Here is a 23356-nt window from a genome sequence, read left to right as displayed (position 1 = left end):
AAAGCACTTTTCTTTTGCTGTGTCTACTTCACTGTTTGGGCCCAGCCTCAATTCTAAGCGCTCTTGTTGAGCTTTAGAGCCCTGACTTGAGGCCAGAATCATAGAATCCGAGAGCTGGTAGGCATCCCCAGGGTCATCTAATCCAACCCCTTCACAATGCAGGAAATTTACAGATACCTCGCCCTGAATTCACAGGAACTTCTTTGCTGTCAGAGGGCCATCTAGCCTCTGTTTAGAAACCTCCAAGGAAGGAGAGCTCACCACCTCCCAAGGAAGCCTGTTCCACTGAGGAATCACTCTAACAGTCAGGAAGTTCTTCCTAATGTTGAGCCGGAAACTCTTTTGATTTAATTTCAACCCATTGATTTTAGTCCTACCTTCCGGGGCCACAGAAAACAATTCCACACCATCCTCTATAGGACAGCCCTTCAAATACTTGAAGATGGTGATCCTATCACCTCTCAGCCGCCTCCTCTCCAGGCTAAACATGCCCAGCTCCTTCAACCTTTCTTCACAGAACTTGGTCTCCAGACCCCTCACCATCGTCACCCTCCTCTGGACCTGTTCCATCTTGTCTATATCCTTCTTAAAATAGAGTACTTGAAGAACCACATCCACCCCTACAAACTTGTCCGCAAGTGGGTTAGATGTCAGGTTAAGTCAAGATATCAATCGGATAAAGAATTAGGTTTTTCCAAAACTCTAAACGAATTTGATACATTTATTCAAGATAATCAGACACTTATCTCAAAAATATATAATGGGCTACTCCAAATTAAAATGCAAGATGAAACAGTGAAAGAGAGTTGGATAAAACGGTTAGAAGACTTTGGATTTTCTATTGATTTGGCGGAATGGGAAAAACTTTGGAAACAAAATGTAAAGTTGACAAAATCCTCGGTTTTCAAAGAAAATTTATACAAAATGATGTACCACTGGTATCTTACCCCAGAAAGGTTGGCTAAAATATATCCGAACTACTCAAACAAATGCTGGAAATGTAGAAAAATTAAGGGGTCACTATACCACATATTGTGGCAGTGCGAACATGCCAAAAAATACTGTCCCCAGATTAATGTCTGGAGCCAAAAAAATTTTAAAAATAAGATTCCAACATGCACCGGAACTGTATTTATTGAGTATTTGTAAAGAGGGTATTCCCAAAACGGAGAAAAAACTATTACTCCATATAATTACGGTTGCTAGAATTCTATATGCAAAATACTGGAAAGTCGCTAAAATACCTGATTGAGAAGAATTTTTATTAAAATTATTTGACGCCGCTGAAATGGATACACTGATCACAAGGTTAAGAGATGGAAATTTACAAGAATGTAGAAAGAGATGGGAACCAATATATGTTTGGGCCAGAAACTTGGGAATTGATATGAGAAAATAGAAACTGTATAATAGTAATACCCTTTAAGCTCCTTGTATGGATGGGTGGAAGGGTGGTAGGTGGAGGTGCAAGAGTTAGAAGATGCATGTTGTTTAGTATGCTAGAATTATGCGGTAATGTATGTATGTTATGTTTGGAATAATAAATTTTTAAAAATGAAAAAAAAAAAACCCAACTCGTCCGCAAGTTAAAATTGTTACCTGGTGCCATGCTGTCCCCTCCCTTGATGAGAGAGGCCCAGCTAATTAACACAACGAGCCACTGCTTGGTTGCCACGGCCGAGGGGTGAGCCAGCGGTTACCAAAGTCCGATGAGGGAAGTGACGTGGTGCGGTAGTTAAGAGCGTGTGGCAGTGGTGTCCAGCCAGTGTGGTGTCATGGGGGGTTAAGAACATCACTACTGCTATCTGGAAGAGCCAGGTTCGAATCCCCACCTGTGCAGTAAAGGCTTGCCACATGACCTCGGGCAAATCTCACACACTCCGCCTCACCTATCTCACAGCATTGCCGTGAGGAGAAAATGGAGGAGAGGAGAATGAGGTCAGCCAACCTGAGAAAGGTGAGGTACGGATGAATAAATGAATGATGCTGGTTGGCACGGCTGAGCCCCCAGGTGCTGCTGGCATTTTAAGAAGCTACAGCCGACCCCCAGCTGGGCAGTTTTTCCTTTATTCTGTTGAAGAACAGGCAATGGAGCACAACTGCAGGAGAGGTGGCCGAGCAGCCCTTCCTGCTGGGGCTGGCCCAAGAACTTGGTACCCCAGGTTTACCCCTCCCCTGGTGCCCTAAGGAAACAAGTGCTCACCCCTTCCTTCGCCCAGCAAGGTGATGATGATGATATTGGATTTATATCCCGCCCTCCACTCCAAAGCTCAGTCTCAGAGCAGCTCACAATCTCCTTTGCCTCCCCTCCCCCATCCCACAACAGGCACCCTGCAAGGTAGGTGGAGCTGAGAGAGCTCTTACAGCAGCTGCTCTTTCAAGGACAACTCCTACAAGAGCTATGGCTGACCCAAGGCCATTCCAGCGGGTGCAAGTGGAGGAGTGGGGAATCAAACCCGGTTCTCCCAGATAAGAGGCTGCACACTTAACCACGACGCCAAACTGGCTCTCAGAGCAGCTGCCCCCCTTTCAAGGACAAGCTCTGTGAGTGATCTATGGCTGACCCAAGGCCATTCCAGCAGGTGCAAATGGAAGAGTGGGGAATCAAACCTAGTTCTCCCAGATAAGAGTCCGTGCACTTAACCACTACACCAAACTGGCTCTCAGGTGGAGGCAAGGGAAAGAGCAGGCTCCCAGAGGGGACCCTGCGGGGCTGGGAGGTATGGTTGCCGGTTCCCCCAGCCACCAGTGGGAGTGGGGTAGGAGTGCCAGATCCATACTGGGAGACTCCTAGGGATTTGGGGCTGGAGCCTGGGGAGGACAGGGACCCCCGTGGGGAACACAGCCACAGAGCCTGCCTTCCAAAGCAGCCATTTTCTCCAGGGGAACTGATCTCTGTAGTCCAGAAATGAGCTGTAATTCTGGGAGATTCCAGCTCCCGCGAATGCTACAAGCCACTGCTGCTCATGCCTCTCTGAGGACCAATATTAAGGGTTTGGAAACTTGGCACCCAATGACGTCCTGTTTCAGATGGTGCCCTGCAGCTAGAGGCAACTCGACTCTTTCCTTCCAGGGGGTTCCACTGAGGGCTGCTCAGAGACCCACAGGGTGTAAATCTATGGATGTACTTCCGTAGCGACAAGCTGCTGGCAAAAAATCACCCAAACAGGAATTGCTTTGTTTAACGAAGACATCATACTTAGTTTGATTGGCAACGCTTTGCTTGTACAAGTGGATTTTCTTTGGCTTCTCGTCTGGGGCCGCTGCCAGTAAGTGCTCCACTGGGTAAATAGTTTTAGAAGGAACATGACCCTTGGAGGGAAAGTGTTGTTTTTTGGTGTAGCGGCTCGCTGAGCTTTTGGTTGCGGCTGCTCATTTCAACAGCTCCGCTTGTGTCGGGGGCCCTGCTGTGCCAAACAGGTCTTCTTGTTAGCGTGGAACTCTGAAGATGTCGCTTCCCAGGGGCTTCACTTCAGTGGTTTATATACCCCACGGCCACCTGTTTGCACTCACCAATCAGACGGAGAGCTACTGCTGCTCTCCACAAATCTGTCATGGGGAAAAGCCACTAATTTAATTTTATTTCCGTTCAATTAACGTGTTGCTTCCGACTTACGCTGACCGTATGAATGAATCCTATGAATTAACGTCCTCCAAAATGGCCCGTCATTGGCAGCCTTGTCCAGGTCTTGCAGAGGGAGGGTTATTAATAAAGGTCAGCCAGTCGTTTCTGACTCTGGGGTGACGTCGCACCACGATGTGTTCACGGCAGACTTTTTACAGGGTGGTTTGCCATTGCCTCCCCTACTTTACTCCCAACAAAGCTGGGTACTCCTTTTACCGACCTCGGAAGGACGAAAGGCTGTCAACCTTGAGGCGGCTACCTGAACCAGCTTCCGCCAGGATCGAACTCCGGTTGTGGGCAGAGCTTGGACCGCAGTACTGCAGCTTTACCAGTCTGCGCCACGGAGCTCTGTAGGGGTTCTTAATATAAGAAAGCAAATGGCAACAGCTTGTAGTAAAGGAACTATGCTTTCCAGATACTCTTTGCTCTAGAATCCAGTGGCTAACTGAAAGCTGCACTTCTTGTAACTGCTTAGAGCTAGTTTTCTACCTGGGGAGGCACTCTGTTATGCCTTAAGAAAAACGGCAAAGAAATCCACAAGGGACAGTCACTCCAAGCTCATGCCTTGTTGACTGAACTTATTGGGGTCTGCTCTGAGTGCTCATTTCACATATAGTTTCCTCCATTCTAAATGCAGGAGTCGTGGGAACACACAGCTAAGAATGCTCACTCTTGTCTTAGTGGACCATGAATAGATGAAGACCTCCTCTCTGAGAATAGATCCAAGCGGGCAGCCGTGTTGGTCTGAAGCAGGAGAACAAAGTAGGAGTCCCGTTGCACCTTTAAGACCACCAACCAAGTTTTATTCAGAACGTCAGCTTGTGGGTGCTCATTTTGGTCCAGGCTTATAACAAGGGAGTGATTAACAGACATTCTCACATTTTGAGAATGTCTGTTGCTGTTGTATTGATTTATCACGCTCATGTTACCCAGATCAAAGGTTTGTTCAATTTGTTAATTTTTCTATTCTGTCATTGGATCTTAACATTTGTACCATTTTGCATTCCATATGTAGCTCTGCTCACTGTGCCGGATTTCTCGTCTGATGAAGTGTGCTAAGAGCGCACGAAAGCTTCCTTTCTGAATAAAACTTTGTTGGTCTTAAAGGTGCAACTTGACTCCTTCTTTGAGAACAGCTGGCAGGTCCCTAGACAATGAAAATGACACAGAGCGAATGGAACAGCTAGAGGGGGCAATCCTCATGCACTATTGTTTGGTGGCCACACATTGCTAATTCAGTTAACAAGAGGGCCATTGTTTCCTTTATAAGCTTTCTCTGTATTTCATTTCACAGAGCTTGCAGGTACTTTGGCTACAGGTGCCAAATTCATGCACCAAGGGGGGGAAACATACAGTGCACGGCTGGTGGTGATGTAACTTTCCTGTCTGAACAGCCACTCCTCTCACCCTTCTCTAAACGCACAGGATTAGCATTTTTGCTTCTATCTCTGCAGCCTCCTGGCTACACCCTGGAATAGTTGCGTTTGCGCATGAAAGCATTCCAGTGCAAAGTTTCACCTGCAAACCCTAGACCACCAGTGATTTCAATTCTGGAGGATTGTGAGGGTGAGTGTTGTTGGGGCACTTGCCTGTGCCAGTTGTAGGTTCAGGGCCTTCAGCAGACCGGGCAGGAGTCCTCCTTTCCATGTTGGTGCATACGACAAATCGTGTCCGTTCCATCTTTATTACTGTGCAGCAGCATCCTCAGCCCAGGCTCTCTGAGGCAGCGACTTCACTCCCTTTGTTCAGCAGCCTCCTGCCCTTGCTGGTGACCACCCCCAACTCTGTTCTGCCATGGCCTTAAGGGCCCCTCCCAGTAGCAGGGCCCACCCCTTTGTGCCAGTCTCCGCCCACTTAGCCCAGCATCTGCAGAACCCCTCCACTGCCGAGAGCTGCTACCACACTCACCCCACCCCATTGGTCCCTGACCAAACCCATGCCAGTCAGTGGCCTCTCTATGCCTAGCCCCTCCCAGGCTACGGCCCCGGTCTGTGTGGGAGGGCAGAGTCCTCCAGGATACGGAAAGATACAGATCAGCACATGGTTACCACAGTGTGTTCTTCCTACTAAATATGGGATTTACCCTGATGCACGGACATAGATAATCTAGTTTTAATAACATGTTACCTGGAAAAGTGTCACTCGCTCCACAGACCGCCAAGAGTCACGGGGCTACCGTATGTCCTGCACCCCAGCCCAGACACAAACAACACTCTGTAACACAAGTCTTTCTCATTTCCAGATTATGCCTGAGTGTATAGGGCTGTCTCTCCCTGCTATCGCTGAACCTTCAACCACTTTCCGTATATTTGGAGTGAAGGGAAGTGCTTTCAGTTAGGAGTTATGACCACAAAACAGTATGTAAACTTTCAAGTTCTCTGAGAACTCTTTATTAAAGCTGGATGTTAAAAAAAAAAATGAGTGTTCTGTGTTTCCTTCCAGTTTTACTCTAGTTCTGCAAGAGAACAGCTGGGTAGAATGTTTCTCCATGCTAACTGTTGTACTTGCAAGTTCTTCAAGGGGTTAGCATTTAGCCAGGGCCCGTGCGTGCCCCGTTCCGCCAGCTCATTAAGCAGCATGTGTTCACCTAGCCGCACACACAGAACTGCTACATTCCCACAACCTTGCTATAACCATCACAGGAAAGTTTCATTGGGCTTTAAAAATAAACCTACTAGTTTTCTCATGGGTCCACAGTAATTATAAAACTACTGCAGTACCCCAGAAATTGCCCACTTTCTCAGCACATAGGGCAGGTACCACACTGAGGAACAAAATGAGACAAAAGAGCCACAGGCGACATGTCGAAGAGCTACCACATGTGGCTCCTGACCCCCAGACTGAATCTCAGTGCCCTAAATAAATAATTTCAAGTAGTCAGCCTGAAGTAGTAGAACAAAATAGGTGTCAAGTTGCACCTTTATGACCAACTTAGTTTTATTCAGAACAAACTTTCACGTGCTTTCTAAGCACACTTCATCAGACGAGGAATCCGGTACAGTGAGCAAAGCCACACATAGCTGGTAGTCAGTGGCTCAGAATGCAAACTGGTACAAATTTTAAGATCCAAAGACCCTGGACTCAGGCTTAATACAATATAGTCATTAACAGACATTCTCACATTTTATTACTGTTTTATTGCTTTTGCATGCTCATGCTATTCAGATCAAAGGTTTGCTCAAATTTACTATTCTGTCATTGAATCTTAAATTTGTGCCTTTTTGCATTCTAAACCACTCCCTACCAGATAATTTTACTATACTGTCATTGGATCTTAAATTTGTACTAGTTTGCATTCTGAGCCACTGCCTACCAGGTATGAGTGGCTCTGCTCACTGTACCCGATTCCTCGTCTGACGAAGTGTGCTTAGAAAGCACACGAAAGTTTACGTTCTGAATAAAACTAAGTTGGTCTTAAAGGTGAAACTTGACTCCTATTTTGTTCTACTAAATAAATGTTTGAGAGGGTTGCAAACTTAGGCAAAATAGCCTGGGAAAGTGTAATCATTACGACCATGTCTGTCGTAGAGAAATGACAACAAAAATCTCTTGTACCAGTGAGTTAAAATCCAAGTTGGGATGTTCATAAGGGGGGGGTGAGGGGGAATCTCCTGCACTAGTTAAACAAAAAAACAAAAATGGACCATGCAGGATCAAGAGACACACTTCATGTATTCACGAGATCTACTGTCAGATTTAATCACGCAACAGCTATTCACTCCGTACAGTTGGTGTATAGCAATTGTTTTATCATGTCTGAGAGATGGTTTGTCATGTTTGACAGAAATCAAATAGTAAATTTTGTGTCTAAATAGAAGAGCAGTTTTATCATAGAATGAATGTAACAGGCCACAAAGACGAGCTCATTAAAAAAAAAGAAACACCCATCCACTATCAACACAGGAAGCAAGTGTGTGTGTTTGGTTAAAGATCCACCAAGAGGCATTTTCCTGGTCCCTTTTGCAAGAGGCTGAAATCTCCTGCCCCTTCTAGCAGCAGCCAGATTCAACTTGAGGGTTTGGGTCTCTACAAGATCAGTTGGCAGTGTGCTGGTTTGGCTGGAGAAGTTACAGTGAGGCGAAAGGTATCAAAAACACCGCTTGTAGATTTGAAACTGAAATTGGTCCTTCAGGATGGGATGGCCAGTTCTAGTCAGAACTGCTAACGCATAGGTTTCTGTGGATTTACTGGTGGCCAAACCCCACACATACACCCGGCTTGCATTTAAAACTGCCTATGTGCAGAAATGACATTTCATACAAAAATCCCTTCATTCTTCAGTAACAATACCAGATTATTTTCCTTTTTTGACCATAATATACACATTTAAATATTATGAATAAAAGAATTCCGTTTCATAAATACTTTAGATTCAAGTCAACGTCGAACACATTGCAATCAAGGGCCACATCTTTACAAAAATGGAAGCAACACATATAAAAGGATTAAGAAAGAAAGTGCAAAGTAGAACAGCATCAAGAATTGCCACATCTTACAGTATTTCTGGTTCAAGTATGGACTGCTAGCAGGGGTACACAAGCCCAAAGTGTGAACGAACAAAGAAGATGTCCTGCTGAATGCTGCACACAAAATGCACAAACCATACAAGACTCACGGCCTACCCAGCCTCCTCTCAGCACACCAAGAATTTCCAGTTTTAAAAAAACAAAACGTTGTCACAAACAAAAAAGACGAAAAATTCAAATACAGTGTTCTTCCTGTTCCTTAAACAACAAAAACTTCCAAAGACCAAATTCAATACACACAAGTAAAGATTTTTTTTTCCTGCAACTTGTTTTGTGTGACGTATTAAAAGAGAAAGAAAATGCCCTTTTCAAAGTTCAAAAGAAAGCTTGGGGGGGGGGACCCCTTGAATACAGTTTAATTCCTGGTGTGCATGCATTTGGAGGAACAGGCACAGAGATCTCAACATGTCATAGTTGTGGCGTACAATTATGTGTTTTTAAAAAGCCAAACAGGCCATGCAGTTCTTTACCTGTCAATGCTTGTTTCGTCCCACTGATATTCAGAGCAATAACCTAGTTTAAATAAAAGTCTTTGAAACTGTGTGGATGCCAGCATTATTTTAACTTTACACACCAGCATAGCACTGAAGAAGGCAAACATCCCTAGCCTATCTTCTTTCGAAGACTATTCTTTTGAGGTTTGAGTCGGAAAAGAACCTTTTATGGCAGTATTGGAAATGGAGGTCAAGGAATTGGTAAAATGCATTCTGGGTGGCCGGTCAGTCACCTCCTCTTAAAGTGTACTGGTTTCCCCTTTAGGCACTATGGATCCCCAGAATACTTGGGCCTGCAGAAGGTCTCAGCACTGCATTCCTTTGCCCCCCCCCCCTTTCACCATTCAGCGCAGAAGCTTGTGAACCGTTCAGTCAAGGGAATGTGGCGAGAGCTGCGTTCAGTGGAAGGCTGAGGCTACTGGAGAGAAAGAGTGGCTTTTAAAGCTGCGTTTAACATCTCTTCTACGTAGAGTAAAAAGGAGCAAAGTGGAACAGGCCCTTCATACTCGAGGGGAAAGTACCACCAATTGTCTCTTCTCTGGCTACTTTCACACAGCTGAAATTTCCTCTTTTAGCAGCCTAACTACGGCCAGCAGCACTGGACGGGACAGACCTCCATGGGCAACTCCACAGCTGGACAAGAACTGCTGAACTGCGTATTCATGGAGCAAAATCCAAGCAGCCGACCAGGGGTGAGTCAGTTGGTTTTGGCTGTGTGAAAGTAACCATTCGTGTTCCACAGAGGCTGAGTGGCCGAGGTTCCCAGGCAGGCTCCCCTTCTCTGTCTCTCAGCTCCTCATGGTGACAGCCAAGGTGAAGGAAGCTACCTTTACCTAGCCAAGGACCTGAGATTTGCAGACTGTGAAGCAGCATTCTGTGCAAGCTAACAGCTGAGTTCTGTCTACTCTTCACTTTTTCCTTGGACGGGGCACCCATTAAAATACAGGCTCAATTTGGAAAATAAACACCATAATGGAATCCTCGAAGATGATTTAAATTCCACGTGGGTCGTGACAGGAGCCGAAACAGAAGAGTGAGGGAGAAGTTTCATATGAACACAGCCACCTCAGGACTGGCAGTGATCCAATGAAACCAAATGGCAGTGGGTCAGTCATTTTGACAGCATCTTTGAAAGAGTTGTTCACAAAGCGAGAGCTGTTCCTTCTTAGAAATGGGAGGGAGATTTTTGCTTTTCTCTGCTTTGCAAAAGGCCAGCTCTCCGTTTATAATTACAGCCAACATTTGAGGAATTAACATTCGTCAGTCATCGAAGGAACCCTGCGCAGCTTTCCAACTCTACGGTGGTTCGGAGGTTATTTACCTCCATACATTCGTTCGATGTCGTTGAGGTAATGGTTCTTCAGCTCTTTCCGTTTCAGTTTGAAAGCGTCTGTCACCAGGCCAGTCTCCGGGGTCCAGGGCTCTGGGCTTAACCGCACTTTGACTGGGATTTCAAATCTCTCCAGCTTCACTACAGAAACAATTGGGGAAGGGAGAGAGGGAATTAGGAAATAAATGCTAACAACCAACTGACCTGTACGCATGGCCACGGCCAGCATCTCGTTACATGCAGTGTGCTGGAGCGCTAAAGCTTTTTGTCCATACCAAACCGGTTAAACAAGGGCAGCCGTTTTCAAGCTTTGTGCCTTCAGGGGACTCTTTTCAAATAGCCTCACCTGCCAAGAAGCCCTGAATGTCTGCAGCGTTTCTGTGGCTGAGGTTCCCAGGCACATTTCTAGGGCACAGACTCCGTTCACCTCTGGTGGTTATCACTCACACGCAGAGATGGAATTCTAGCAGGAGCTCCTTTGCATATTAGGCCACACCCCCCCTGATGTAGCCAATCCTCCAAGAGCTTACAAAAAAGAGCCTTGTAAGTTCTTGGGAGGATTGGCTACATCAGGGAGTGTGGCCTAATATGCAAAGGAGCTCCTGCGAGAATTCCACCCCTGCTCATCCGCAAATTGGGTCAGGGATTCTAGAATGCACCTCATGTTTTTAAATAAGACCACATGGCGGGAGGAAAATCAGCGTTGGTGGCAGTGTCCCCTCTAAGCTGAGTGAGCCTGAGCTAGCTCACAGATTTTTAGCCTCCAGCTCACACATTTTTTGTCTTAGTTCGGAAAGGATGAGCCCAGAGCACACTAATTGATGCAGCAGCTCACCACTTTAATGCCAGGAGCTCACAAAGTAGAATTTTTGCTCACAAGACCCTGCAGCTTAGAGGGAACACTGATTGGCGGAGAAGTCATCTTTCAGAGAACCTGATCTGCCGTTACTGAACTTCTAGTCCAGGAGTCCCTTGCCCTTTGGAGCCTGCAGGCACATCTAGAATTCTGACCCAGCGTGATAGGCACAGCAAAAACGGCTCCCACAGGAGGCAGAGCCAGCCGTGAAATGACTGCTGCAGCTTAACTTCAGTAACACGGTGGTTGATCCTTGTGCTGTGGTGACAGCTGCTGCCGAAGCAACATTTTTTAAAAATTTGCACAGTCAAAATCTCCAGTAGTCCATCAGAAGTCCTGCTGGGCAAAACCCCTACCTGGCTCCACCCACTTCCTAAACACACCGGTGTGTGTCAAAAAGGTGTCAGCAGGTTCCACGGCACCTAAAGGCACCATGCTGAAGACCCCTGCAATCTACTTTGCAGAATATTTTAACAATTCAGAACTCATATGTAAGAAATTTCATAACCTTGTATGCCCCACCAGAGCAGGTTCAGGGTGAACTAATCACACAGCTGATCATGGTGAACTAATCACACAGTGTAGTTTCTAATGCAAAGACTGCATTGCTCTGTTGATTACAAGGAAAAGGAACTTCATATGTCAATTTTCTATGGGAGTCTGTTGTTGGATCTACTGTAGTCTAAGCTTCCATGAGCCAAGGCCCACTTCCTCATAGCCGAATTGGATGCTACTTTTAACACAAGTTCACCACAAGGTCTTGCAGCCATCACGAACTGAAGGGCTGCTGTGGCAGTTACTAGGTAAAGAGCACAAATGGGCCCATGTGAAAAATAACATCTAGTTTGGCTCTCAGGCATCTGAAGCGGGCTCTAGCTCATGAAAGCTGATGCTATGATAAATTTAAGGGATTCTACAGGTATTACAGCTTCTGGAAAGCAACAGGTTACTAACATTTTTAGACTGTCACAGGAGTAACAAACAGGAAATAGTTTGAGTCCAGTGGAAAAACACACTTTTATTCTGGGGAGGAGGGAGGAGGAGGAGGGAGAAGAGAGGAGACTGCAGATTTATACCCCGCCCTTCTCTCTGAATCAGAGTCTCAGAGCGGCTTACAATCTCCTTTACCTTCTCCCCCCACAACAGACACCCTGTGAGGTGGGTGGGGCTGAGAGGGCTCTCACAGCAGCTGACCTTTCAAGGACAACTCCTATGTGAGTTACGGCTGACCCAAGGCCATGCTAGCAGCTGCAAGTGGAGGAGTGGGGAATCAAAGCCTGTTCTCCCAGATAAGAGTCCGCGCACTTAAAGCGCGCTATTGCACTTCTATTAGCAATAGAAGAATTAACAGGCAGTCTCGCATAGATTGTAAGGCTACCGCAAGATGGCGGCGACGGCAAGAGCTTGGGTGCTAGAGCTCCCTTAAACATCCCCAGAAACAACTAAAAACAACTGGTTTGCACGTTAAAACATCAAGTGCAACCAACAAGGTATCCCACCTGGAGCAGGAGAGACTGGTGTGAGTGCCGAGGGTCCCGCGGAGCTGCCGGAGCTGCTGTCGGCTTGCGGGGCGAGGCGAGGCCTGGGAGCGAGTGCGGAGGAAGCTGAGACGCCGGGCTGGGCTGCGCTAGCCGCGCCGCCAGCCGGGTGAAGCCGGCCAGCGAGAGGAGTGGCCGACGGGCGGAGAGAGTGGAGTGGAGTGGAGAACGGAGCAGAGCAGCTGGGACGCCCACGCCCAACATAGCTAGCGGCGTGTGGTGGACGAGCGGAGAGATCGAGCGGAGAGGCCGGACGAGGGAGAGTACAGAGGCAGGCGAGCGGCTGGAGACCTTCGCAATCACGCGACGCGAGCGCTGAGTGAGGGCGCGGCCGGGGCGACTGACAGCGGCGATAGGGGCTGCTACCAACGGAGGGAAGCCTGAGGTGGCGGCCCCGAGGCCACTAGTCATTTCAGTGGATTGTGGGTCCCTGACTGGACTGGTCAATTTCCATAAGAAGACCTGTGGAGCCCTGAAGCGCGACTGGGAAGCACGGGGGGGGTTTACCTCCCTGGGCCTGCCGGATTGTGCCAGGGGTATTGGCCGAGAACTCATGGACCCGATCACATATTACATTCCACCCCGACTGCTGTCCTAGTGTAGCACACGCTATGCTATAAACTCGATGCCTGCACTCATCCTCGCACTTTATCCACCCAGCACCTTAGCACTTACTCAAGCACTTTACCTATTTTACCTGCTCAGCACTTACCCAGCACTTAATACAGACCACTAATTGGAAACTTCACTATTATTAATATTAATTAATTAACTGGATTTTTAGCCGATTGATTAGTAATTTGAAATTATTTATATATTTATTTTGGACTGTATATTTTGTTAAATTTTTAGCTCATTAACTGGGAAGATTGTTAGGGTATTATTTTGTTAGTGATGCTAGAATTGAAGTTATTAGGTTTTTAACTAATCAATTGAGGGAGTATTGTGGGAGGGCTTTCCATATTAATTAATTAAACTAGGGAATAGGTAGTGGGTCTGTAATTGGGAGACCAGAGTGGCTGGTGGGGTGCGAATCAACTGTAGGTTGGGAGAACCTGGTGGGGGGGGGGGGTGAAGCTGTCCAGTACTAGTATACCACTATAACTAGTATAACCAGATACCAGCCTTGATAGTGGTCTTATTGCAGCTGCTGCCAACGAGGAATGGCCGGCTCAGGGATTCCAGTGCTCCTGGGGAGGGGGAGGTATGGCGGTGGGTGCAGATATTATAAGGGAGGAAGACAGAGACAAGTCGGTGCTCGGCCCCCCTCCAATCTGCGGCCCATCCCAAGGGTGACAGGTAGTAGGGCCAGGAGTAACCCGCCTCCGTCATTGGTGTTATGCAACGCCAGGTCCATTAACAATAAGACCTCAATTCTCCGAGAGTTTATGCTCGAGCAGAATATGGACCTGGCTTGCGTGACTGAGACCTGGATCCGGGAGGGTGATACAGTAGCCCTCTCGCAAACAGCTCCCCCAGGTTACTCAGTCTTCCACCAATCGCGGACTAGTGGGCGGGGGGGAGGAGTGGCAATATTTGCACGGGAGGCTTACTCCTTCAGGGCGCTCCCGGCCCCAAAGATTGAGGGCATTGAATGTGCCGGTCTGGCGTGGGGGGATGAAGAGGGGTTGGCGATTTGGCTGGTGTACCGTACGCCTAACGCACCGGCCAACGCCTTACCGTCCCTGCTCGAGGCGGCGACAGGCTGGGCGCTGGAGCACCCAAGGCTGATAATCCTGGGTGACTTCAACGTCCATGCTGATGACCCGTCCTCCAGTCAGGCGACGGACCTAGTGTCTTCCATGGCGACACTGGGACTCTCTCAATTTGTTGTAACCCCCACTCACCAGGCCGGACACATGTTAGACCTGATCTTCGCGGCCGGGATTGTAGTGAGCGACATAACCGCAGAGGTAGTGCCATGGTCGGATCACTTCGCTCTCAAGGCCCGTGTAAATATGCCCCCCCAAACCTGTTTAGGCGAGGAGCCGATTATGGCTCGCCCGCGGAGCCAAATGGACCCGGAACGGTTCCAGATGGCTCTACGGGACCCCTGGCCCTCTGGCGATTCCCTCGATGGCCTGATTGAGACCTGGAATAGCCGGCTCTCTAGGGCCATCGAGGAAATCGCACCTCGGCGCCCTCTGCGACCTCGGACTAAGCTGGCTCCGTGGTATACCCCGGAATTACGCCAGCTGAAACAAGGCCTTAGACGGCTAGAGAGGCAATGGCGACGTACTCGTGACGAGGCGATTAGAACATCTTACAGGAAGTTTATGAAGTCCTATGAGATGGCAATCAAGGCCGCAAAGAAAACATACTTTGCGGCTAAGATTGCATCCGCAAATTCGCGCCCAGCCCAATTATTCAGAATAATTCGGAATCTGACTACATTGCCTCAAGGCAATTCAAAAGCTAAGGAATTGGAGATTGGCTGTGAGGCTTTTGCAAAATTCTTTGCGGATAAGGTCCAATCGCTCCGCCAGGACTGCCCCGCCAATTTTGAGGCAGTAAGTGGACTCGAAACCCAATGCGTGTCTTCTGAGTTAACTCTGGATTGCTTCGACCCGCTCAGCTTGGAGGAAGTCGACAGAATTCTTGGCACTGCACGATCCACAACTTGTGATCTGGACCCATGCCCCTCCTGGCTAATTAAGGCCTGCCAGGAGGAATTAAGATATCCTATACGGGATATTATAAATCGATCCCTTTCAGAAGGCGTTTTTCCAACACCCCTGAAAGAGGCATTGGTCCGCCCTCTCCTGAAAAAACCGTCATCAGACCCGGCCGAATTGGCACACTACCGGCCGGTCTCAAACTTGCCCTTTTTGGGCAAAATTATCGAGAGGGCTGTGGCGGTGCAGTTACAGGAATTTCTGGAGGACGCTTCCGTCCTAGACCCATGCCAGTCCGGCTTCCGCCCGGGCCATGGGACGGAAACAGTCCTGGTCGCCCTCATGGATGACCTCCGACGACAACTGGATCGAGGCGGCTCGGCGGTATTGCTGTTGCTAGACCTATCGGCTGCGTTCGATATGGTCGACCATCAGCTGCTGACCCGCCGCCTCGCCGACGCAGGAATTCGGGGGCTAGCCTTACAGTGGCTCTCCTCCTTTCTTGATGGTCGGGGACAAAGGGTGGCAATTGGGGGGGAGCTGTCTCAGAGATACCCACTTCATTGTGGTGTGCCTCAGGGGGCAGTTCTCTCCCCGATGTTGTTTAACATCTTTATGCGCCCCCTTGCCCAGATTGCACGGAGGTATGGGCTGGGTTGTCATCAATACGCAGATGACACCCAGCTCTATCTATTGATGGACGGCCGGGCTGGCGATGTCCCTACAAATTTGGACCGGGCATTACAAGCCGTGGCTGACTGGCTCAGGCTGAGCGGGCTGAAGTTGAATCCGGCGAAGACTGAGGTCCTTTGCGTGGGCCGCGGCGGACCGGGAGGGGAGATCACTTTACCGGCCTTTGACGGTGCGCCACTGGTACCAGTGCGCAAAGTCAAGAGCCTGGGAGTGCTACTGGAATCCTCTTTATCAATGGAGGCCCAGGTAGCCGCCACTGCTAGATCCGCCTTCTTTCACCTTAAGAGGGCGAGGCAGTTGGCTCCCTTCTTGGAGCGCACCGACCTAGCAACTGTGATCCACGCAACGGTCACTTCGAGATTGGACTACTGCAATGCCCTCTACATGGGGCTGCCCCTATACCGAACACGGAGACTTCAGGTAGTCCAGAACGCGGCGGCCAGGCTACTGGAGGGACTACCACGGTGGGAACCTGCGCGGCCTGGGCTGCGGGATCTGCATTGGCTGCCGGTTGTCTACCGTGTTCGCTATAAGGTGCTGGTCATCACCTTTAAAGCCCTATATGGCCGAGGACCTGCCTACCTAAAGGACCGCCTCTCCCCATATGTGCCCCAGAGAGCGCTGAGATCCGGTTCTCAGAACTTACTAACAATCCCTGGGCCAAGAGAAGCTAGGTTGAAGGCTACCAGGGAGCAGGCCTTCTCAGTGATAGCCCCTCGTTGGTGGAACGACCTTCCTGAGATGGTGCGAGCCCTGCGGGACCTGAACCAGTTCCGCAGGGCTTGCAAAACATTTCTTTTCCAGCTGGCTTTTGAGATAGAACTTGACTAATCCAACGAATGGACATCTAGCCATCTTGCGTACACTATGATACAGTATTTTAGCACCATTTTATATATTTTAACTATTTTAAATAATTTATTTGTGACTGATATATTTAAAACTGTTTATCTTGTTTTATGTGAATCATGGGATCCCCATGTCTGTTAGCCGCCCTGAGCCCGCCTGGCGGGGAGGGCGGGATATAAAAATAAAATATTATTATTATTATTATTATTATTATTAACCACTACACCAAACTGGCTTCAGACCACTATGCCAAATAAGATAAGTGTGCATGGAAGCTTATACACAGAATAAAGGTTTGTTGGTCTTCGCAGTGCCTCTGGACTCAAATGTTGGTCTGCTGCTTCAGACCAACACAGTTAAGCACCTGAAACAGGGAAAAGGAACTCAAGTGTTAGTACTGCCAATATGGCAAAACCTTGGAGTAAATTTAAATAGTCAAAAGATATTCAAAGAAAAATAGGCATGGTTTTTCACTTAAGACTATTTACTGCCAAGGATTTAAATATCCTTCGTATTACAAATGATCACCAGTAGGTGGCTGAAGAGTTATATAATGAATGGCAATTTGCTTTTAGTCTGAACTTTTTCCTATGTATGGCTTTGCTCACTGTGCTGGATTCCTCGTCTGATGAAGTGTGCTTAAGAGCACACGAAAGGTTACGTTCTAAATAACAATTGGTTGGTCTTAAAGGTGAAACTTGACTCCTGCTTTGTTCTTTCCTCTTTTGGTCCTCTCCAGGCTGAGACCTGCCCTAACTACCCACTTGCAGCCTGGTTGGTCAGCTTCTGTGGCCCCTCAAATTTCTTTCTTTGGGCCGGAGAAGCAAATCAATCAAGCTGCAAGTTATGTATAATAATAATAATAATAATAACTTTTTATTTGTATCCCGCCCTCCCCGCAAGCAGGCTCAGGGCGGCTCACAACATGTAAATCCAGTGTACAATAAAACCATGTGCAATAATCAATTATAAATTCCAGTTTTAGATTCATATACAATTTCAGTTATAGCATCATCCTTAAAATCATTAAAATTACATTAGACTTAAGATTATGGTGCTATAATTAAGATCTTTCATAAAATCCAGTGATTAAAACATAAAACATAGAACATATCCAGCAGGACTTTCTTGGCTCGGTATTAAGTGAAGGCTGTTTTAAAGAGGTGGGTCTTACAGGCCCTGCGGAATTGATCTAAACATCGCAGGGCCCGTACCTCCTCCGGGAGTTGGTTGACCATATATGAACATATGAAGCTGCCTTATACTGAATCAGACCTTTGGTCCATCCAAGTCAGTATTATCTTCTCAGATTGGCAGCAGCTCTTTCTCCAGGGTCTCAAGCTGAGGTTTTTCACACCTATTTGCCTGGACCCTTTTTTGGAGATGCCACGGATTGAACCTGGGACCTTCTGTTTCCAAGCAGATGCTCTACCCCTGAGCCACCATCCCTTCCCTGTTCTCCAGGGTCTCAAGCTGAGGTTTTTCACACCTATTTGCCTGGACCCTTTTTTGGAGATGCCGGGGATTGAACCTGGGACCTTCTGCTTCCCAAGCAGATGCTCTGCCACTGAGCCACCATCCCTTCCCTGTTCTCCAGGGTCTCAAGCTGAGGTTTTTCACACCTATTTGCCTGGACCCTTTTTTGGAGATGCCGGGGATTGAACCTGGGACCTTCTGCTTCCCAAGCAGATGCTCTACCACTGAGCCACCATCCTTCCCCAGTATTATGTATTTAGTGCAGCACAGAACCCCAAAAGCCCTGTGCTGAAATATATTCACTCGCTATTCTTTTAAAATCTGATGATTCATGTTCATGCCATAGGCATTGGTTTTCCATGAGATCCCGTTTCCTAACACATCTTCACTGAAAGTCTGAGTGCATTACTTGACATGCACACTGCACATTGGGCTGAAAGAGTTCTGCTCACCTCCTGCAGCAGGGCTTCGGCGCTAAGCAAAGAGAGCTTGGTGTGATGACCCGTGCAAGGCTACCAAAGCCAGCATGACTCAAGCAAGAGAAAGCACACCAATGCTGTGGTGGCAGGACAGATGTGTGCTTGGCTGTGGGAGCATGAAATGTGTAAACACCTTTAAAGCTGTATGCAGCCTGGGACTGACATATCTGTCTCTTGCCAGTCTGGTGTAGAGCCAGTCTGGTGTAGTGATTAACTGTGCGGACTCTTATCTGGGAGAACCGGGTTTGATCCCTACTCCTCCACTTGCACCTGCTGGAATGGCCTTGGGTCAGCCATCGCTCTGGCAGAGGTTGTCCTTGAAAGGGCAGCTGCTGTGAGAGCCCTCTCAGCCCCACCCACCTCACAGAGTGTCTGTTTTGGGGGAGAAGATATAGGAGATTGTAAGTTGCTCTGAGTCTCTGATTCAGAGAGAAGGGCGGGGTATAAATCTGCAGTCGTCGTCTTCTTGCCACATGTGTCCCGGAGAGCCTCGCACTCAGTGGAACAACATTTGCTGGTTGTCCTTGGCCCAAGGGACATCCGCTAAGCTTTGACAAGGGTCAGGGCTTTTTCTGCCCTGGTCTGGGCCTGGTGGAATACACTCCGCTTGAGATCAGGGCCCCACACGGCATACTGCAGTTTCCTAGGGCCTTAAGATGGAGCTGTTCCATCAGGTTTTTGGCTGAGGTGGTGGACTTCCAAATATTTTGGCCTCCCTGGCTGAAACCATCTCTTGAAATCTGCCCACATTACTGACTTGCTACTGCACTTTTGCCCGGTGGGCCCTCTCTTTGCTGTTGTTTTAACACTGCGGGATTTAGAAATTATTTCATGATTATTTCATGCAAATTGAGCTGCTTATGGGACGATATCTAAAAATGCCACTGGATCAGCAGTTTGCGTGGAGACTCAGTGAAGACCTTGTCCACAATTTTTCATCTGCCCACTGTATGTGGGACCCAGGAATAAATCCCTTAATCAAATTCTAGCTAACACACAGCTTACCTCTGATTCTGGCAAACTAGCTTTTTTGCTTTCAGATGCTGACCCTTAACATAACATATATGAACATATGAAGCTGCCTTATACTGAATCAGACCTTTGGTCCATCAAAGTCAGTATTGTCTTCTCAGACTGGCAGCGGCTCTCCAGGATCTCAAGCTGAAAGTTTTCACACCTATTTACCTGGACCCTTTTCTGGAGATGCCAGGGATTGAACCTGGGACCTTCTGCTTCCCAAGCAGATGCTCTACCACTGAGCCACCGTCCCTCCCCTTTTATAGGATGGCTCTGCATGGCTTTCGCTGTGAGGAAAACTAGAACACCAATATTACCACAAAGAAAGCTATTGAATGATGTGTGTAGAAATGTGACGGATAGTTGTAATTTTAGAATTTTAGATACTGTTGTGTATATATATATCTTATATTGCAAGGGCCAATGGCACACAACGAACAATGACTGACTGACTAGTGGTTATTTCAAATTGTCTGGGTATTTTTTATGGTTGTTACCCACCCCGAGACTGTTTGCAGGAAAGGCGGGATAGAAATTGAAATAAATCCAATCCAGATGTTGGAATCCTGAGCAACGCTCCCTCTAAGCTGTGAGGTCTTGTGAGCACAAATTCTACTTTGTGAGTTACTGGCATTAAAGTTGTGAGCAACTGCATAAATTAGTTTGCTCTGGGGCCATTTTTTCTGAGCAAAGACAAAAATGTGTGAGCCGGAGGCTAAAAAACTGAGCTAGCTCACACTAACTCAGCTTAGAGGGAACACTGATCCTGAGGCTGTCGAGAGAGGCAGTCCTGGGCAGCTGAACTGTTATCCCCCTGCATGGCATCTCTGCTCTTACACAGGAGAAGGTGGAAGGCGGGACTTGAAGCAGCAGAACCGTCCCCCTCACCCACACCATCAATTCACTCTGCAGGAAGCAACCAATGTAATGCAATCCCCATTTTGGATTTCAACATACACCATCCAGCTACTTGTGGGGCAGGGAAGCATCAGCGTTGGCTTACTTTTGTTAGCCACCTCCTTGATTTCTTTCAGGATTTCAGCTTCCATGATGGGATTGTTACAGATGTCCACCCAGGTTCCGGTCACACCTTTCTGTTCGGCGAGATCGGTTAGTTTCTTCTGATTGGGAACCACAAAGCTGATCACGTAAGACTGATCACTAGGATGGAATGCAAGAGAATATTGTTTTAGTCAATTGTTTTAGTTCTGCTGTCTGTATGATTAACTGCCAAAAAAAAAAGAAAAAGAAAAAAAGACTGAGCTCTCATTTCTAACTTGACACACCCAAAGAGAAGGGATGCAGCTGACATCTTTCTCCAGTGACACATCCAACCCACAAGTGCTCAGAAAATGCAGACCAATGCTATTTCTGTGCTCACAGAAAAGCCAGTCTCTTAAGCTCCATTACACTGTTTCTGCACAGGAAAGGAATGAGAAAAGAATTATGATAAAACTGTTTTCATAAAATAGACTAGGGATATTCAGGAGCTGCTTATTCAGCATGAATTAATGGTTTTAACCCTCAGACCCCTAGAAGGAGTGAAAAGTTATCTGGAGAGCCAGTTTGGTGTAGTGGTTAAGTGCGTGGATTCTTATCTGGGAGAACCAGTTTTGATTCCCCATCTTCCGCTTGCAGCTGCTGGAATGGCTGCTGCAAGAGCTCTCAGCCCCACCCACCTCACAGGGTGTCTGTTGTTTGTGTGTGTGTGGGGGGGGAAGGTAAAGGAGATTGTGACCGCTTTGAGACTCTGAGATTCAGAGTATAGGGTGGGATATAAATCCAATATCATCATCTTCTTTCTCTTCCCTTGCCCACTCAGCTGACTGCTATAACCAGGACACAGAAAGAGCCTATGTTATTTACTTCATTAATACCCTGCTTTCTTCTCAATGGGGATGCAAAGTGGCTTTCATCCCTTTCCTCTCTTCCATTTCCATCCTGAGAGGTCAGTGAGGCTGACAGCCTGTGATTGGCCCAAGGTCACCCATCAAGTTTTCATGGCAGAGGGGGGATTTGAACACGGGTCTCCCAGAACCTAAGAGCTCTGTGGCACGGAGTGTTAAAGCTGCAGTACTGCTGTCCTAAGCTCTGCTCACGACCTGAATTCGATCCCCGTCGGAAGCTGGGTTTTCAGGTAGCCGGCTCCAGGTTGACTCAGCCTTTCATCCTTCCGAGGTCGGTAAAATGAGTACCCAGCTTGCTGGGGGGAAAGTGTAGATGACTAGGAAAGGCAATGACAAACCACCCCGTAAAAAGTCTGCCATGAAAACGTTGTGAAAACAACGTCACCCCAGAGTCGGAAACGACTGGTGCTTGCACAGGGGACCTTTCCTTTCCTCCCAGAACTTAGTCCAGTACTATACCTCCCCTGCCTCTACCTGCTATGTGGTGTGTATTTCTGCAGTATACAACTACACAGCTTTAAATACTAGAAAAGGATACTGCTACCTTTAACTTTTGTTCTTTGAAGAACACACCTTTCGCAAGAAAACAATGTCACAACATTATGAGACTTAAATCTTACCTTTTGGCATAAGCACAGATATTGTCAATAAGTGGACAGTTTTTCAGGGCTGCCTCCACCTTGCCCAGTGAGACGTATTCTCCCGCCTGCAGCTTCACCAAATCCTTTTTGCGATCTGAGGAGAACAATTCAGCAAAAAACTATCAGTGCTTTAGAGAGTGTGCAGGTTATGCTGTGCTCTGCAAAACTCACTCCTAAGAACATAAGCGAAGCCATGCTGGATCAAGCCAGTGGCCCATCCAGTCCAACACTTCATGTCACACAATGGCCAAAACTCAGGTGCCATCAGGAGGTCCAGAAACTCTCCCACTGTGTCCCCCCTCCCAAAGCACCAAGAATACAGAGCATCACTGCCCCAGACAGAGGATACCATCTATACCTTGTGGCTTATAGCTACAGATGGACCTCTACTCCATGTTTATCCAATCCCTTCTTGAAGCTGTCCATGCTTGTAGCTGCCACTGCTTCTTTGTGGCATAGGATTAATTTTTACTGGGCACACCGAGTGGCACAAATGTGTCACTGAGAAAGCTCAAAACATGCCAAGCATCTTGAATACTTATTTTGATTTAGTTGCATAAAAACATACATCCCACTTTAATTGTACCAAATGGCACCTAAAGAGGCTTCCAAGCATCCCCACAGTAAAATCATACTCAAGACGAGGGATTCATTCAAACGTCTTTTTAAAAAAGAAAAGACTAGGCCAACAAAGCCAGGAAGTCCTTGTATTGTTGTATCATCTGTTGTCCTTCCCCACAATGGGCCAAATACTATGTCTTAATCTGTAAATTGTGCCCACCCGCCTGGGTATATATTATTGAGTTATGTTTTTAATTGAGTATTATTCAGCTATTCCTGTATTTTAACTGTTTTCTTGTGTCTGTAATCTGCCCTGAGCCCATATGGGAAAGGGCGGAATACAAATCTACCAAATAAATAAATAAAATTGTTTTTAGGGCATTAAAGGATAAGTGATAACAGTAAGCAAAATCACAAATCCTTCTGATAAGTCATTTTTTTCCACTGCATTTTAAGGCTGCACTTCAGCACACTACACTGACTTGGGCATTACTTATCTAAACAAAGGCAGAACGGAGCTGAGTCCAGTGGCACCTTTAAGACGAACAAAGTTTTATTCATGGTATAAGCTTCCATGTACACGCACACAAAAGCTTATACCTTGAATAAAACCTTGTTGGTCCTAAAGTTGCCACTGGACTCAAAACTTAGTTATGCTACTTCAGACCCACCCGGCTACTCAACTGAATTTAAATAAATACAGTTTTTTGTTGCCAGGTAGCAGCTGAGTTATGGAGACCTCTCGTGGG

The 23356-nt window shown here is 47.2% G+C and overlaps 1 protein-coding gene across 3 annotated transcripts in view; it reads right to left on the bottom strand.

Moving 5' to 3' along the window:
- Window positions 1-7299: 7299 nt before the first annotated feature.
- ACSL4 (acyl-CoA synthetase long chain family member 4) overlaps window positions 7300-23356 on the bottom strand; it is a 66011-nt gene continuing 49954 nt past the window's right edge. For all 3 annotated transcript variants that reach the window (XM_060248949.1, XM_060248950.1, XM_060248951.1), the window contains 3 exons: window positions 22026-22140; window positions 20502-20659; window positions 7300-10116 (listed from right to left, as the gene is read on the bottom strand). In XM_060248949.1, the coding sequence (XP_060104932.1) occupies window positions 9959-10116; window positions 20502-20659; window positions 22026-22140 (431 nt within the window). In that variant the 3' untranslated portion in view covers window positions 7300-9958. The remainder of the gene's footprint in view (window positions 10117-20501; window positions 20660-22025; window positions 22141-23356) is intronic.

The sequence above is a fragment of the Heteronotia binoei genome, chromosome 11 (assembly GCF_032191835.1).
Source record: "Heteronotia binoei isolate CCM8104 ecotype False Entrance Well chromosome 11, APGP_CSIRO_Hbin_v1, whole genome shotgun sequence".
Classification (NCBI taxonomy): Eukaryota; Metazoa; Chordata; class Lepidosauria; order Squamata; family Gekkonidae; genus Heteronotia; species Heteronotia binoei.
This window is presented reverse-complemented; position numbering and strand designations above follow the sequence as displayed.